Consider the following 17,172-nt stretch of genomic DNA (forward strand, 5'->3'; position numbering starts at 1 on the left):
AACCCGACACTTCAGCCGGAGTTTAGAGCCATTATGGAACCTCGTCGAGCCTAACCATGAAGGTTTCTTGAAGGAGCATTAGACCCGCACAGTGACAACCAATCATGTTTTTATACGTGCTTTTTCATATTTGTCGGGTAGGCCACATGCATGTGGGTTATAAACAGTACTGTATACACAGCGGTTCATAGTACTGCACAGTACGCCGCTGGTCCCGAGTACATGTTTTGTTCTCGAGTGTCAACATGTTGAAATGAAAGTGTTGCGAGCGTGCAAAGTAGCTTTCCGTGTCTCCGGTGTGCGCAGCAAGACCCACGGAGGAGGCCAGGGCATGGAGGACTTCAGCGAGAGCTCGTCGGAGAGCGAGGAGGACGAGGAGCAGCCAGAGCGACGTCCGGAGAGCAACACAGACCTGCCCTCCGAGTACTGGCAGATTCAGAAGCTCGTCAAGTACCTCAAGGTACAGTAAAGCCCTGACGCGCGCGCCGCCGCGCAGGAATCCAGTCCCAGAAATAGTGTTCCTGTTTGAAAACATGTTGGACGGCAAGGGGGGGGGGGGGGGGGGGGGGGGGGGGAGGGGAGGTGGGGGAGGGGGAGGGGCAGTCCACAACCGGCAGGAAACCGTAAAATCCCCAGTTCTTTGCCTGTGATCCATACAGGAATTTCGAAGCGGACCTGAGTCAATATTCTAAACTTCAAAAGATACTCGTAGAGTAACTCTCTCGATAATATTTCCTATTTTATATAGGAATCGTGAATTTATAATAGCTGACAGTTAGACAGTATATTTCGTTGTAATGATCTTGACATCATTCCACCCCGTCTTCCTCGCAGCGATCCTATCCTCTCAGGTCGCCCGGCGATGCGAATGCCGTGTCAAACGAAATAACCTAGACGAAACTGCCGTTTTAAAGCCTTGCTTTGTTGTCGGATATTTCTTGAAGCGGTTGGCCTGGCTGGTGGATTCCTGGTTTCTGACACACACACACGTGTGTGTTATGAAGACCTGTGTGATGGCTGGGGGACGGCAGCAGCAGCTGTACGCGGCGTTCACCCGCACCACAGAGCGTGGAGGGAAACGCTCCCCTGAAAGGTCTGACAGATGCATATGGGGAATATTAATGTGTCAAAACACGACAGAAGGGAAGGAGCGAGAGAGAGAGCAGAGAGAGAGGAGAGAGAGAGAGAGAGAGAGAGAGAGAGAGAGAGAGAGAGAGCAGACAAGGAGAAACGCCACGGGCCCAGACAGACCAGGAATACTGCCCTCATCTGCCTGCTCCAAAAGACCGCTCATCTCCTGGTCGGCGGCTCCTGATTCGTTTATTTGGACTGGTGCATAGATACCGTTTAGGCCCCTGCCCGACTTGATGTTACTGCCGCCACTCAACATGACATTCATTATGGATATTCATGCTTTGCTAATCCGACTCTGCCTTGGATAGATAATGATGTGTAATGTACAGGAAAGCCCGTACAGCCCATTTAGAAATGCAGAATGTGGACAAGCTAGTACGCTCATGGCAGATCTTTTTGAGACTATTTTAGGCCTGCGCTTAGTTTGACAGAGTTAGAGATTATTATCGTTTTCGTTTGTACAATGTGCGTGTGTGTGTGTGTGTGTGTATGTGTGTGTGTGTGTGTGTGTGCGTGCTGGGCGCTATGTTCTTATTTATTTTCTATGATAAAGCCAAGATCATTAGATATTAGGTTAAGATTTGGTCATTCCAAGATGTGGCCTGGCCGATGTCTAACACTACTGGAATTGGAGTTTAAATAGGATCATTGACAGGGCAGCCAGGGCAAAGACTTGTTAGGAAAACACTCCCCAAGTTCAGCTCAAGGTAGATATTTTTAGCTTAACAAAACACTAAGGTAATGAAAGAAAATTTCCCCTAGAAAAGAAGGTATACCTTTCCAAAAACGGCAATAAGAGGTAAACGATATAGCCAAAAGGAGAGGCAATTTCAGATAAAGAAACGTTAAATTGGAATTAGGTTTGTATACAGTATTTAATACTTTTCAGGAGGGAAGGCGGGTTCGGCTTAAGGGTTGTCCTGTTCAGCCTTACCAAGATACAGTTGTAACCTTCACTTCCAGACCTCTATCTGTCTGGAAACCACACAGAGCAGTTATTTATGGGGTTTGTCCAGTAGTCATTTTATAATATCATTACCATCAGAAGCTTAAACCAACCCAGGGCCAAGTTAAATATCTGTTTTATTTTAGGAGTAAGACATTTTTCCCCCGGTCGTATATACACAGACATTTGTATTTCAGGAAGATTAAGAGACTTTCATGAAGCAACACATGAATGATCTGCTTTGTGTTTAAAGGATTATTTATGTTAGGATATTTACACAGAGTGCTAATATGTTTGCCTGCATAGGCTGTAGGCCACATGCATGTCTGACATGAATTTGTGTGTGCCTTAGCATCCGGTGGGCCATTGACAGAAACTTCTCAAATGCTACACTGGAGACTTGTAGGCTACAACATGTAAACATACCTTCTTTTTTTCCTTCCCCAACATAGGTGGCTTTAGGTTATATTTAGGCACAAGATATGAAAGGAATGCATTAACAAGTAGAGTGGGTAAACTGTATTCACTGTGTACAGTAGAGAGGATTGAAGAACACACTGCGTACAGTACAGACCACATCATTGCCATTACCATCCACAGTAGGTTACCACTGAGTTGTTTTACAAGCAGAAAGCTGACTGCCTCATTAGCTTGAATTAGTTATATATGCCAAGTATGGCAACTTTACAGCGTTGCATACAATGTTATTTCACCAAAGCTGCTACCAATTACCCCTGTCTGCTGTTTTTGATCATTCACAGGTGAGAATGTTCAGACGTTTAAATCATATCATCAAATTAGCGAGATTGGTATATTTAGCGTATGCACATGTCATATTAACATATCTAATCTTTTTGGGGTTTTCAAATTATTTTAGAAATGGCACGTTGTAAAGAAATCACATGTAGGAGCAAGGTGAGAACGTGTTTTAGAGGCTCGATTCTCCCATTCATATCAGTTTACCCATGTTGAAGTTGCTCTCCCTCTGCTGGTAGATGGGATGTACCACAGGTCCCTCGGTTCAGAGAACCCCCTTTCCCTAATCATTGAACCAAAAAACATATCTCTCCAATACCAAAGCCTAACATTAGGTTAAATTCTGAGTGCGTCAATGGAAAGTTTATATTATAAAAACACTTTCAGAACTAGATTCCCTTAAACGTATAAAATGTGATTATTTCAAGACCTTAAAGTGTTTAGCAATTTTCCCTCTCAAGCATGAATTTGGAAACCCATTCGTAGAGAAAGTTTAAGCTCTTTTCCAAAAGCAAAAACTGAAAGTTTGACTTTGGAAGTTGTAACATGCGTCTAGACGGCAAAATGTTTTACAGAAAGTGGCATATTTCAATACAAATAAGTTAATATTATTTTAGGGACAAAACATTCAACGAGTTTGGATTTGTAACACTAGCTTTATTATTTCACGAGCAAATTCTCCGGTTTTACTTTATAGAAGATCTAATGTCAAATATGAAGTAATAGAGAGCGACCAATCATTCTTTCCCTATTCGTTACCCATAATGGACTTGGCTTGGATCTCAACTTTTTTGTACCCTGCTCTGTATAAATGGGATCCAGAAAGGCAGTAAAGTAGAAACCACATGCATCCTCCAGCACAGCCAAGCTGGTCGCTTCTTTCTTACACCACGGTTGAGGAACACAGGCAGTGGCCCCTGTCCACCTGTCCCTAGTCCAGCACACACACATGCACACACACATGCACACACACACACACACACACACATGCACACACACATGCACACACACGCACACACACCCACATTCTCACACAAACACGCACGCACACTGACACACACACGCTCACAAACACATACACACACATACTGACACATGCTCACACAGTGCATACACACACACACATGCACATAATACACGCACACACACACAGTACGTGCACACACACACATACTATACGTGCACACACACGCTCACACACACACTGGTGCAAGGGTCTGGGTCAGCGATGAACCCTGTCTGGCTCAGGCACAGTTAGCCAGGTGATTTATGTGCGGGGAGTGGCACAGGCAAGACAGCCTTGATCTGTGGAACAGAGAGAGGCTGCTCCAGAGCTTGTATCCAGGTTATTAAGGAAGAGGAAGAGCCCCAGTCTTGACTGCTGAAGGCTCTCCTAACAAGGCGCTGTAGAAAAGGAGACAAACCCTCTTAAAACATCTTTAAGTGGCTGATATCAATTACACACATTTAAACAGTCCCTTCAAATAGTTATAAATCCGTGATTTTTTAATGATTTTTTTTATCCGTAATTGTATCAGGAGAGTGGACAAATCATCTAGACGCTCACCTTTTTTTCTTTTACCAGAGGAGTTACTATTGAATGGCTGATGAATGTGTATTCCCCTCTCCTGCATGTCTGGTGTGAATTCCTCTGTGAGTCTAACACATAAATCCCCTTTATGGGATCTGCACTTGTTGGGGGATTCTCCAATAGGTCTTGAGAGGGGTTGCTTGGCTGTGTCTGCATTAACAGACATGTTTGGGAGTACATGTTGTCTGATAAATTGACGATTGAGTACATTTACCAGATCTGGTGAGGATTTATGGATCCCCCTTCTCATAGTTTCCTTGCTTTGTAATGTGTGATTTTTCACCATATTTTTCCCCTGGATGTGATTTAGCGGGGACATTTCGTCACTGCTATTGTTATTTCCAGATCCTCCTGGTAGCGGACGTCCAAAGCGGTAGGTCTTTAGCTTAATGAAGCAGAAACAGGTAATAAGACATCCTTCACCTGGGTTTAGCTGCCTAAACAAAACACAGAACCCCACAGCAGTCTCTCCTCCCACACGTGACAAGTGGAGGTCTGTCCTGGATGGTCTATGGCTCATTGAAGGTTCCTTATTATTGGGGTTATGCAGTCCCGCTCTGGAGATCTGTCTTTCTGTGTGTGTGTGTGTGTGTGTGTTACTCCCCGAGATTTTTGCTGGGTAGGTTTAAAAACGTGGTTGGTCCACTTTTTACTGCAGTATCTGCCCCATTCTTACTGTAGTATCTGCCCCATTCGGACTGTAGTGTGTGTCCCATTCTTACTGTGGTATCTGCCTCACTTTTACTGGAGCATCTGTCTGGAGCTGAGTCAGAGATCTCCTCCATAAAAGACTGTCAGATGTTGTCGACGTTTTAAAGAATGTCCACGCGCCGCTGCCCTCCAGAAGAAAGCTGACCCAAAATGGAAGCATGTGATCCTTCCCTCTCCGAGGCATCTCGGTCCGGCCTCCGTCTCGATAAGGTGCGATCCGGACCCCATCGAAATCCTTTGAAGAGCGCGGACGGCGCAAGACGAAAGAAGCGGCGGATCCTCTGCTGTTAACGGGCGAATGGTTCCGATTTAGGCCCCAACGTCATGATGCTGTATGGAGAACACATGTGCCCGTCACCCCATAAGGCACGTATGAATCCTCCCCTTTTCTGGGGCGATTTGATCCGACCCTGCCTCTCCTTCACTGCCTCACCCACGGCCCTCTGATAGAGCCGAGTCGGGGAGCGAACGCAAAGCCGTGCGGAGTCGAATCCCGATCCCGAATCACTGGCCCCCTCGGTGGAGGTGTCGTTCACACAAATAAGTGTTTATGTAAGATGTCTTCCATGTGGGTGGAATCATATTCTGGTGATAGTCCTGAGTCTGGGATGTTTGTGGAATGTGCAGCTAATAAAAGCAGGGCCGAAGTGGCCTCGAATTCACCGAAAGCGAGTCTCTATCTGTGGTTAATTTAAACAAGATTGGGGCGAAAAAAGAGTTGGATTCGATTGTTCACTTGCCAGCAGATTTGGAGTTCAGTATCCAGTTTCACGTTTCAAAGTCATGTAACACATCTAATATTATAGCAGCTCACTGTTGTATTTTCTACCCCGTTGAACTTCTGTTTCCATCTGGCCTTATTTAAATGTTTTGGGGCAATTTACGTTTTATTTCGAGACATTAAATACACAGCTAGGATATGCGATGATAACATTTCCTCACCACTATATGTAGCTTTATATGTGTATATATATATATGTTATATAAAAATAGCTTAAGAGTGTTTCACTATATAGTGTATATAGTGTATATAGTGAGGAGAAAGCAACATAAAAGCACAGACACACACACAGTTACACACACACCCATCAAATTTAGCACTCGTAAACAGGTTTGCATGGTCTCAACACTGCCAGACGTCATGTCAGTTTGACCACATATCACCTGTTTTAAATCTTCAGCCTATGTTGTTTTGTATATGTACAGAGCGTATTTAAGAGGCAATAAAAACAATTTGGTTCAATTTCCTGTCCCACATCATGTTTAGGAACTCAACTAAATCAAAGAAACAATTCTTACCCAGACCACTTGTTTACTTAGAAGTAGTCACTAAGTTGCTAATTGTGGGGAAGCTGAACCTAGAATATTACAGGCCTATGTGTATATAGCAACTGTCAAAACAAAGTCTTTTTTGAAAATTGCCAACTCATTATTATCCTCCACATCTCAGCTATGGTGTTCTTTTCATCTCTAAATGAGGTCAGTGTCTATGGGTCTCTGGCCTCACTCAAGTAGCCAGATTGCGGCAGCTCCACAAGCTAATCACTTCTCTCCACCAGTGTTTACCGTCCCAAAGCTAAGCTCTTACCGAGCGCTGGTAAACAAAACAACCCCGGCAGGAGTGGTTGGTGGGAGGGAGGGAGACTTGTGTTGTCCTCCTTCACTTTCCCTAAATGTCTATTTAATTCCTCTCTGTGTCTGCCTGCCGTTCTCATTCATTCGTGCTGGGTATTATTATTTCAGGGAGGCAACCAGACGGCCACTGTGATTGCTCTGTGCTCCATGAGGGACTTTAATTTAGCGCAGGAGACGTGCCAACTTGCCATCCGGGACGTAGGTGGCCTTGAAGTCCTCATTAACTTGCTGGATACCGAAGAAATCAAATGCAAAGTGAGTAGCCCTGCCAAACCTGGGACCTGGATGCCCCAATGCTCCATCAGAGCCCCCCCCCCCCCATGTGTGCCAGCCTGTGTTTCAGCAACAGAACTCTAAGAGAGAGAGAGAGAGAGAGAGAGAGAGAGAGAGAGAGAGAGAGAGAGAGAGAGAGAGAGAGAGAGAGAGAGTGGGAGAGAGAGGGAGAGAGAGAGAGAGAGAGAGAGAGAGAGAGAGAGAGAGAGAGAGAGAGAGAGAGAGAGAGAGAAAAGGCCTGGTAGTCAGAACACATGCCGTCAAAGACACAGGGTAGCAATTATTCTCCAATAGACCTAATGAGATGTGTGAGCACTTCTCTCTTTTTGTAATTTATATATATATATATATATATATATATATATATATACAGCCTTTATTGAAACATTCAAGAAAGTCTCAGCCTATTTTTAGGTGGAGGACGTTTGGCCACTCGTTGCTGTTTGGTTCTCCTCTCACAGATGTTTACCTCATGTTGGCATTAGCTTGTTTTTTTTTCCCCCTTCTTCTTTTCTCCTTGAGATAGGCTTAAGTCACTTGTTTTTATTTTTCGCATGAGGGAGCTTTGGGGAAGGTATTTGTTGACTCATCTGCCTGTGTGATATTAGATCGGCTCTCTGAAGATCCTGAAGGAGATCAGTCGTAACTCTCAGATCCGGAGGGCCATCGCTGACCTGGGGGGCTTGCAGACCATGGTGAAGATCCTCGACTCCCCAGACAAGGACCTCAAGTGCCTGGCGGCAGAAACCATCGCCAACGTGGCCAAGTTCAGGAGAGCCAGGAGGACCGTGAGACAGTATGGAGGCATCAAGAGACTGGTGAGGCTGTGTGTGTGTGTGTGTGGGTGCGCGTGTACATTGTGTGTGTGTGTATGTATAATGTGTGTGGGCATAACAAGGTCCTATGCATGCTACCCTACACTCATTCTCCACAAAACAAACAGAAAGCAATGGCCTGCCCAGCCCATCTACCTTCTGTTTCCATATGCTGGGTTGCCAGATTGGACCCGCGTGCACCCCCCTTTCCCCCCGCCATTTCCCCAGGTCTCACATCACAACATCAAAGTCAGTCCAGGGGAAAACAGATAGAATGTCACTGACATCCCCAGAACTGCATTTATGTTTATTGACAGAGCGACCTGTGATTAAAGCCCCACTCCTTGTATATTTTCCCCCAAGTCCAAATCGGATGTGCTCATACGCAGTCGTTGCAGCTAGGCAGATTAATTTCACGCTAAACTGCAGACCACCTTTGAACCGCCTCGCGCGTGTAATAGCTCTGCCGTGTGTCACCAACCAGAGACTGAGGGCTCACACGCTGACTGACAGCCCCGTGCACCCTGGAACACGCACGCACACCTGTCCTCCCCCTCCACCCACGCGCCCGGGTCTCTGCCTTGTGGTCCCCTCCGATCCTGTGGCCCGATGAGGCGCCTAACCCCATCCAACAGCGTGCTTCAGTCATCGGCGGATCCACAGGAAACGGCGACCGGTTAAAGCGACCTTTCTTTTTCCGATTTTTGGGACGATATTCTCATGATGCTTTATCGAGATTTGACCCATCGGACGCGCATAAAAACGAAACCTTTCCGGGGAGGAAAAGCCTGTGAATCCACGTGGGTCCGTTCATGCGTGCGTCTGGTATGTGTCGTGTGTGGGTACATCACTGTGTCGTTGGCGTGTGAGTATGTGCTTACATGTTTGTTTGTCTCTGTGTGCGTGTGTCTGTGTGTGTCTCTGTGAGTGTGTGTGTGTGTGTGTACCTGCGTGTGTCTGTGTGTGTGGACACGTCTGTCTCTCTGTGTGTGTGTGTGTGTGTGTGTGTGTGTGTGTGTACCTGCGTGTGTCTGTGTGTGTGGACACGTCTATCTCTGTGTGTGTGTGTGTGTGTCCAGGTGGAGCTGCTGGACTGCGTGCCGGACCAGGCGGCGCTGACCGGGGAGCAGGAGAAGGAGGTGGAGGTGGCTCGCTGCGGGGCGCTGGCCCTGTGGAGCTGCAGCAAGAGCACCAGGAACAAGGAGGCCATCCGCAGGGCCGGGGGAGTGCCCCTGCTGGCCCGCCTGCTCAAGTCCCCCCACGAGGACATGCTCATCCCCGTGGTGGGCACCCTGCAGGAGTGCGCCTCCGAGGTCAGGAGTGTGTGTGTGCGTGGGGGGGGGGGAGGGTGTTTCCGTGTGTGATGGTGCGTCTTTGTGTGTGCGTGTGTCTGTTTGTTGCGTGTGTGTGTGCATGTCAAGTCGTGAAACTGCGTCTCCTAGTTACAGTACCCCAGGTTCTCTGTGTGTTGGGAGCACTGTGTGATTGAAAGCCCCCATTCTGCCACCCGTGTGTCCCGACCTCCCCCATGTAGAGAAGCTACAGGGTGGCCATTCAGACCGAGGGCATGATCGAGGACCTGGTCCAAAACCTCAACTGTGAGAACCACGAGTTGCAGATGCACTGCGCCAGTGCCATCTTTAAGGTACGGTTCGGTCCTTAAACCCCCACCCCCCCCCCACCTCCTCACCACACTCAAGCCCAGACTCGTCAGGACATGTTCTGCCCCTGTCTATCCCCCCCCCCCCCCCTCCCAGTGTGCGGAGGACAAGCGTACCCGGGACCTGGTGCGTCAGTACGAGGGCCTGCAGCCCCTGGTGACTCTGCTGGCCGAGGCCAGCAACAAGCAGCTCCTGGCCGCCACCACCGGAGCCATCTGGAAGTGCTCCATCAGTCCAGAGAACGTGGCTAAGTATGCCCCACATCAAGGGCCCTGCTGGGCCTCCCGTTATTATGACCACCACCCCCTCATTATCACGCGGCGCCCTGCTCTGGGCAACACCCCCCCCCTTCCCTCCCACCCCCTCTACACACACACTTACCCTAAAGGCCGAATTATACTTCTCCGACTCCGTTACGGACATACGGACGGACGGAGTTGGACGGATTGGTTGAATTTATAGTACTCCGAAGGCTGTGGGTGCTGAAAACAATTCACCGCCAGAAGAGTAGGTGGCGCAACGTTTTTTTGTAGGTCGTCGTCGAGTGTTTATTTACCTAGGTTATCGAGAAGTCGGAGCAAATGTACAAATTAGCCGTTTCATCAATAAAATATGCACGGTGGGGGGGGGGGGGGGGTGAGGGAGGGAGCAGGCCTCCCCACTTCTCGTGTATTAGAGAGCCATGCTTATGTGTTTGCTATTAGTGGTACAGGATTAGTCTGACTTTGACAAATCACTTGCAGGAGAGCAGCTCGTTTATCTAATGAGGCTCATTTCTGAAGAGGGTTCATGGCGATTCAGCGTTTTGGACCCCTCTCCCCTCCCGTGCCCCAGCAAGTGCTTGGAAAAATCCATCCGATGCCTTGAGCGTGGCCTGGCTCTTCCATGGTTTTAGGTGTTTCGTTATAATGAAAAGCCATGTGGCGGAGGGTTGAGATGAATTGGAGCGCGCGGGGGTCTTTGAGCAACCGTCACACGTGCTGTTTTTTGCTCCATCGTTGGTCTACGACCATGTCTCACTTTTTCCACTCGCAGGCGTTGTCGTATCTCGTCCTTGTCGTCGTGTCTGGTCGAAGTGATTATTTGGCCGAAAATGTTACGTTTTTGTACGGATTCTATTAGCTCTGATCTTTTATGGGACTCTTTGGAAGACGAATGCCATATTTTCCACTGTTAACAAAAGATGAAGTTAAGTGTTGATTTTACACACACACCACTCATGTGTTTGTCAAGGCCGTTCATCCGTTAGTATTGAATGCGGGCAATAGGACCAAATGTCTCCATCTTGAAATGACTACGCTATTCCCCAATGCCAGAGAAGCAAGCTTACAGACTCTTAAATCATTTGTCATGTACACTACGCCGTCGTTTATTTAGCTGTCACTTACTAGCTACACATTTCTGGAACGGTTCCCTGCTTGAGTTTGTGGCTGATTACTTTTTTTTAAGTCAGCAATTTTACCTCAAAATAAATAACCCCCAAGAATCGTGTTCTGGCAGCTCTCAATCAATGCAAAGGTACTTCATCGGAAAAAAAAATATGTAGCCATTCTTTTTCTCTGTCTCAGATTCAACAGAAATTCATTTAAGGCCACAGTTAACTTCATAATAAATTCAAGCCTGTTTTTCTAAATCCGAGCCAACACTGATAAGAAAGTGTTTTATATGTTTATGATGCAAATGTCTTTATAGAGGTTTAGGGTTTTATGACAATGTTAGATACGTGTGGAAAGATCTGACTCACAAATCCCTGTAGAATTAAGAATGCAGAGGCATTCTAAAAATAATAAACCAGTAGCACTCACACCAGTCTCTCAACACATCATATTTCATAACTGACAGGATGATATCCTACATTTAAAGTTAAGTTAAGTCCTCCCAATTGGAAGCAAGTGCCTGTTGCCATATTCAATTCAACTAAAGATCCTATTGCAGAACTTTGCCAATAACTTCTCTGTAAAACAGGTGGACAGATAACCATCCCTCCTGCCAAGTTCATAAGGGATAACTATGGTATGTTGCTATAAACAGTTTAGTTTAGCACAAAATACGTTTCTGGCAACCTGTCACATGACAGACCCAGGCTGCTTTTCCAGGGTACAAAGTGAACCTTACAGTCTGTTTCTCAGTCTCTGGCTACCAAACAAGCCTTCATATTCAGTCCAGTTATGAGGAAAAAAAGTACCCAAAAAACAACAGAAAAAAAATGGCTGCGATTGGGAACCAGTTCAGCTTGGCAAGGCGATAAAACAAGTTAACTACACTGGCAATGAGTAATGTGGCACCTCAGTACACTTGCTCCCATTATGGGCCCTGGGCCTTAGTGTAATTACTCAAAACACTGTTGCTATGCAGAAAGGCAATCATAATAATATTCATGCTAATAGTAGCAATGATAATAATGGTATCTATAATCGCATGTAAACCGCGAGTGGTGTCGCTTCATTTACTAAGACCAAAGCACATGGACCCTAGCACCCTTTTTAGACTCATTAAGGTAGGTGAGGGGGAGACAGAGGGGGTGAGGTAAAACAACAAAAGGTTTTCTAAGTGAGGGAACCACGAGGCCGTAACACCGTTAGAATGTTCCCATTTAACAGTTCCCTTCGAATGCACGCTGTGCCTTTGTTTCGTGTTTTGGAACGTGCTGGCGGTTGGGTGTGAACGAAGGTGAAAGTTGGCCGCGGTTGCAAGCAGCATGATGTTTCGCGAGTGTTTTAATGCGCACTTACATTTGTGAGCGGGAATGGTTTTTCAACCCCCCACCCCCACCCCAAAAAGAAATGTTCCAAAAGCCTCCAAGGGTTATTTGAACAACATATAAAAATGTCAAGGTCAGGCGAAGGCTTGGAAATAAAATGACCGAACCATTACTGTCAAATAGCTGCAAACGGTAATAGAGGGTTTCAGCGAAAGCTGTCCAGGGCGCGTGTTCATTTCAGAATCAATCACATGCCGGGTGGTGTTTTGAGACGAAAATCATTTTGGAACATATTTTACAGCAGCAGTAATGAGGGGGGAGAAGCCCGTGAACAAATCAAACAGCCCTTGCGGCCGGTAGCAGACAGCGTACGATTGTGTGAGTGATCTTTGACATGGCCTATAGAATGTCTATACGGGCCTGAATGGTAGGGAGGGAGACCTCCGCTAAACACCAGAAGGAGCATGTGTTAGCTATTTGCCTGATTAATGATGCATCAGAATGAGAAATGATCGATGGCCAAAAACTATAACAACATTCATAACCTAACTGTGTTTATCTCAAACTCGCATTGTTTTAAATCTCCTGTGATTTCCCCAGAACTCTCACTACGAGATATTACAGACGTGTGTAGTGTAGTAAACCTGTTTAGAAATGTCTCATTCACTTCGAATTTTGAACATTGTTCAGTGTGGATTTGAAAGCAGATTTATGAATGCACTAATATGTAACCTTGTGAACCGATACTGTAGGTGTTATGCTCTCACTCGTAAGCTGTGTAAGAGCTTAGCTCTTTGTAACAAAGAATGAGGGAATAACTCGCAATGGAAAGTCACTGTTGCCAAGTCTCGGACTGTATTTGCCAAGACAATAATGTTTGGGGTCAAGATTGTGGGCCTCGCTTCCAATAACTGACTATCCTTTGCTTTTTTTTAATTCATTTTTTTTTACCTCCGTTCCAGCCCATGATGAGCAAACCCATAATTACATATCGTAAAGATAGTTCTCCTTACCTCACGTTCTGTCTACAGCACTACAGTGCGGCAGCTACTCATTACCATGCTTCCCTCTTTGTTTTGAAGTCAGCTATAGTTTTGGGGTTGTAAGTTATTAGGAGCCACGTAACAGCCTGCAGCCCTCCTTCCCTTCGTGGTCACTGGTGAGCTTCGCGGAGGGTCTTCTCCAGCAGTATCTGGAATGTTTTTTTTTTTTTACACTCCTTACATCCCCTTCAAAAAAAATCTGAAATTGTAACATCAGGGTTCCTAAAGCCGATGAAATGGGTTACTGTAGCCGAGGACTCCGAAGAGAATGGAGGAGGACAATCAATCACAAGCTGTGCTGCACAGCAGCCTCTCTGTGACTCTTGTGTCTTTAGACAAGCTCTAATAAGCCTCCGTTTGTGAGGAGCTCAGTGTTTGCAGTAAGGACCTGGCGGCTCTCTGTCATGTTTCTACCGCCGGCATAATTATGCGCGCTGAGGTCGGCTCAGCATAAATAGACATGATCAGAAGTTATGGGTGCAATTTGCAATTTTACTGTAAGCCGGTGTGCGATAAGCCTTCCGTTGTAGGGGCCTGTACTGGATGAACAACATTGTTTTTCTCTATTGAATACGGTTGAATTCAGTTTGACGGCCTGTCCTGTTCATTACTGTTTTACTTGCAAGGCTAGGCTGTGTTTTGGTGGATCTTGACCAAAACCATATGACCTTGGACACTTTCTACAATAGCCTGAAGGACTGTGTTGCCAGCAACCGTAACTGTGAATAAAAACAGTCGTAGAACTTAACCGTACATCAGAGGTTTGTCGAGGCTTTCTGCAACCACATTATATCCCTTTTAAATGTTTACTGTAGGTTTACCACTTTGTAGTCCTGGCAAACAAAGTACAATCACCAGTTGAGCAGGGAGTGAACTTTTCCAAGCCGCAGAAAAGCGTCGGTCATGCAAAGTCCATGCGTGGGGGACCTTTCAGCAGCCGTGGGAAAACTTCTTGTACGACTGGGTCAAGTGATTTGTACACAGTCATATATTTCCACTTCCTGTGCTAGCTGTCACCTAGGTAACCAACCGACGATTTACCTTCTCATTATAGCCGTAAATTGTAACCAAATTCGACCATTTTCAAAATAGTTTTGCTACATTCTTATTATTCCACATATACGGAACTAAGCCAACCGCATCCCAAACATTTGACCCTCTCCTGACCCCCACGCTCAGGTTCCAGGAGCTGAAAGCCCTGGAGGCGATGGTGGGTCTGCTGACTGACCAGCCTGAGGAGGTTCTGGTCAACGTGGTGGGTGCCCTGGGGGAGTGTGCCCAGAACCCTGCCAACAGGACCACCATCCGCAAGGCCGGGGGCATCCAGCCGCTGGTCAACCTGCTGACGGGCACCAACCAGGCGCTGCTAGTCAACGTCACCAAGGCCGTGGGCGCGTGTGCCACCGAGACTGAAAGCATGGCGTAAGTCCCGTCTTTCTTCTTCATGTCAAACAGGTAGTCCAGAGCTTTCCTTTCATCTGCGGATTAATGACAGCTTGGGGGCGAGAAAAAAAAAACCTTGTTTATTGTACCTGCTGTGATAACGAGGGGTTGCGGTGGGAGTCCCAGAGTTTTACTGGAGCTCTGTGGTCACCCTTCGTGCTGGACTGGTCAGAGCAGCATACCTAAAGCTGTCCAAGACACCGTGGCTGGGAAAGACCAGGCAGAGTCCGTGCAGCCCTGCCTCCATACCAGAGACTTACACTCAAACTGCCCCACAGCGACAGCACTTACAGGACTGTACAGCCATCTGAATCTCATTGCTTTTACAAGGTTGTTACAGACTGCGAGATCCCTCTTAATTAACGGCGAACTGGACGCGAAGGAAGAACTTCACATTCGATTGCGTGTTGTTAGCTAGCCCGTAACGCCAATCGTATGAGAAAGTCATACGTTTATGGATGGGGTACCATAAAAACACAGAGTGCTGTGTTGCCATTTTTTGTTGTTGCCAATGTTCAACATAGCCTGAGAAAAAGTATCAGAAGGCCATTCCATACTGTGCTATCCATGTTTTCTCATGGAATATATATATAGGCTAGGGCTTGTAATTTTTTGGCGTTTACACTTAGCTGTGGACAGAAGGTCGTTATTTGTTTCCCAAAGGGCCCTTTGTATGTCTTGTGGTGATGTCTTATTTTGAGACCTGTGTACAGTAGTTTACTGAGCAATTAACATAGCGGACATTTGATTGTTTCCTGCTCTAAACCAGTATGGTCAGAACTGTTTTTCAGATTAGGAGGCTTCACTTACTCACGCCAGCTATTGTCGACAGGCTGATACAATATCAACACAGTTTGTTCGGGTACTGTACAAACGAGTTGTCGGACGATCCAAGTGCGGCTGGAGGCAGACACAGATCATCACCTCGCACGAGCGATATTAAAAGACGAATCGCTCGCCTGACGATCACGTTTTCCTCTCTCGCTTTTTTTTTGGGGCGGGGGACAACTTATGATTATTCATCCTCAAGCCGTGGCGCTGTGTGGTCGATGACATCGTTGCTAGCACGGCACCGCAAAATTCGGGGGGAGAGGATCGCGTGACGCGCCCCGGGGGGCTCCCTCGGATAAATCCCATCTAGCTACAAGGGGACCACGCGGCGCGCGAAACGCCTGGAGGCCTCTGCGGCCTGCGACCCCATCCGTCACTGTCGCTTGTCTCCTCGCGCTACCGCGCTTCCTACCGCGCTTCCTACCGCGCTTCCTACCGCGCTTCCTACCGCGCTTCCTACCGCGCTTCCTACCGCGCTTCCTACCTGGCTCTCTGGAGGACGCCGCTGGCCTAGCGGGCGATACGAAGTTTGGGTTTGTTGGCGGCCTGGATTTAAGGGGCCCCGCGGACCCCGACCTTACATTATGATCCTCCCCCCCTCCCCCCCCGACTGATTTATGTGCAAACGGAAGACAGATGGCACAGGGGGACTCGTCTGATGACTGCTCGCTCGTTGCCAGTCACGGAGATACTGTGATTAGGGAGTGTTTAAGTAATTATGACAGCATTCAATGTCGGCCTTGTTGGTGAAAGCACACATGGGGAACAGGTTACATGTTATTTATACCAGACAACGGGCGCACTGTGGCGTAATTTCTCGAGGTTCCCAGTCCCTGACTGCAGCCTTGACTACAGTCATGTACGCAGCATGAAATACGACTTCGGCTTAAGTAAACTTCACTCGTACGCAATGAAATATAGAGAGACCTGTCTCTAGCTCTGTTTGATTTGGAAAGTGGTCTCCTTTTCTTGGGGGGGGGGGGGGGGGGGGGCCCTGATAAAAACAAGCCACCCCTGACGGTACAGTATAAGTTTGTCCCGGTTCTATATTTAAATGTGTGTGTGGACCTATACATGGATTCATACCAGCTCACCACCTGGCTCACGGTCACTGTACTATCCCAGATTCACATCACCAAACAGTCCGTGGGTGGGTGGGAGGTTTGAGCCCGACAGGATGGGATTGGAGGAGAAGGTGGCCGGTGATTGAAAGCCCATGCTAAATGGCTGACCCCTTTGATGTTCTGCTGGAATAAGGGGGGGGGTTCGCTCTGACACAGCCCAGTTAGTAATGGGGTGTGCGCTTCACTGTTCCTCTCAACCTAAATCACAACTTAGTCCTTGTGATAATTTCTCTCTCTCCTCCTCTCTCCCCCTCTGTCTCCCTCCCCTTGTCTCTCCCTAAAGGATCATTGACCGCCTGGACGGGGTTCGCCTGCTCTGGTCCCTGCTGAAAAACCCCAATCCAGATGTCCAGGCCAGCGCTGCGTGGGCCATTTGTCCATGCATCGAGAACGCCAAGGTACGGCACGGCACGTCCCCCCGCCGCGGCGCAACGCCGCTCATTCGTTTCTCGCTAACCCCCGATTCCGCCGCGCGACGCGCGATCGGCTTCCGTACCTGCCGAGTCCG

The 17,172-nt window shown here is 47.4% G+C and overlaps 1 protein-coding gene across 1 annotated transcript in view; it reads left to right on the forward strand.

Moving 5' to 3' along the window:
• Nucleotides 1-17,172, forward strand: part of odad2 (outer dynein arm docking complex subunit 2) — a 37,275-nt gene that overhangs the window by 8,486 nt on the left and 11,617 nt on the right. Inside the window, 8 exon segments of the mRNA XM_067252114.1 lie at nucleotides 307-460; nucleotides 6,882-7,028; nucleotides 7,655-7,864; nucleotides 8,941-9,174; nucleotides 9,396-9,506; nucleotides 9,619-9,773; nucleotides 14,446-14,688; nucleotides 16,948-17,062. Coding sequence (XP_067108215.1) covers nucleotides 307-460; nucleotides 6,882-7,028; nucleotides 7,655-7,864; nucleotides 8,941-9,174; nucleotides 9,396-9,506; nucleotides 9,619-9,773; nucleotides 14,446-14,688; nucleotides 16,948-17,062 — 1,369 coding nt within the window.

This window comes from Osmerus mordax, chromosome 15 (genome assembly GCF_038355195.1).
Source record: "Osmerus mordax isolate fOsmMor3 chromosome 15, fOsmMor3.pri, whole genome shotgun sequence".
Lineage (NCBI taxonomy): Eukaryota > Metazoa > Chordata > Actinopteri > Osmeriformes > Osmeridae > Osmerus > Osmerus mordax.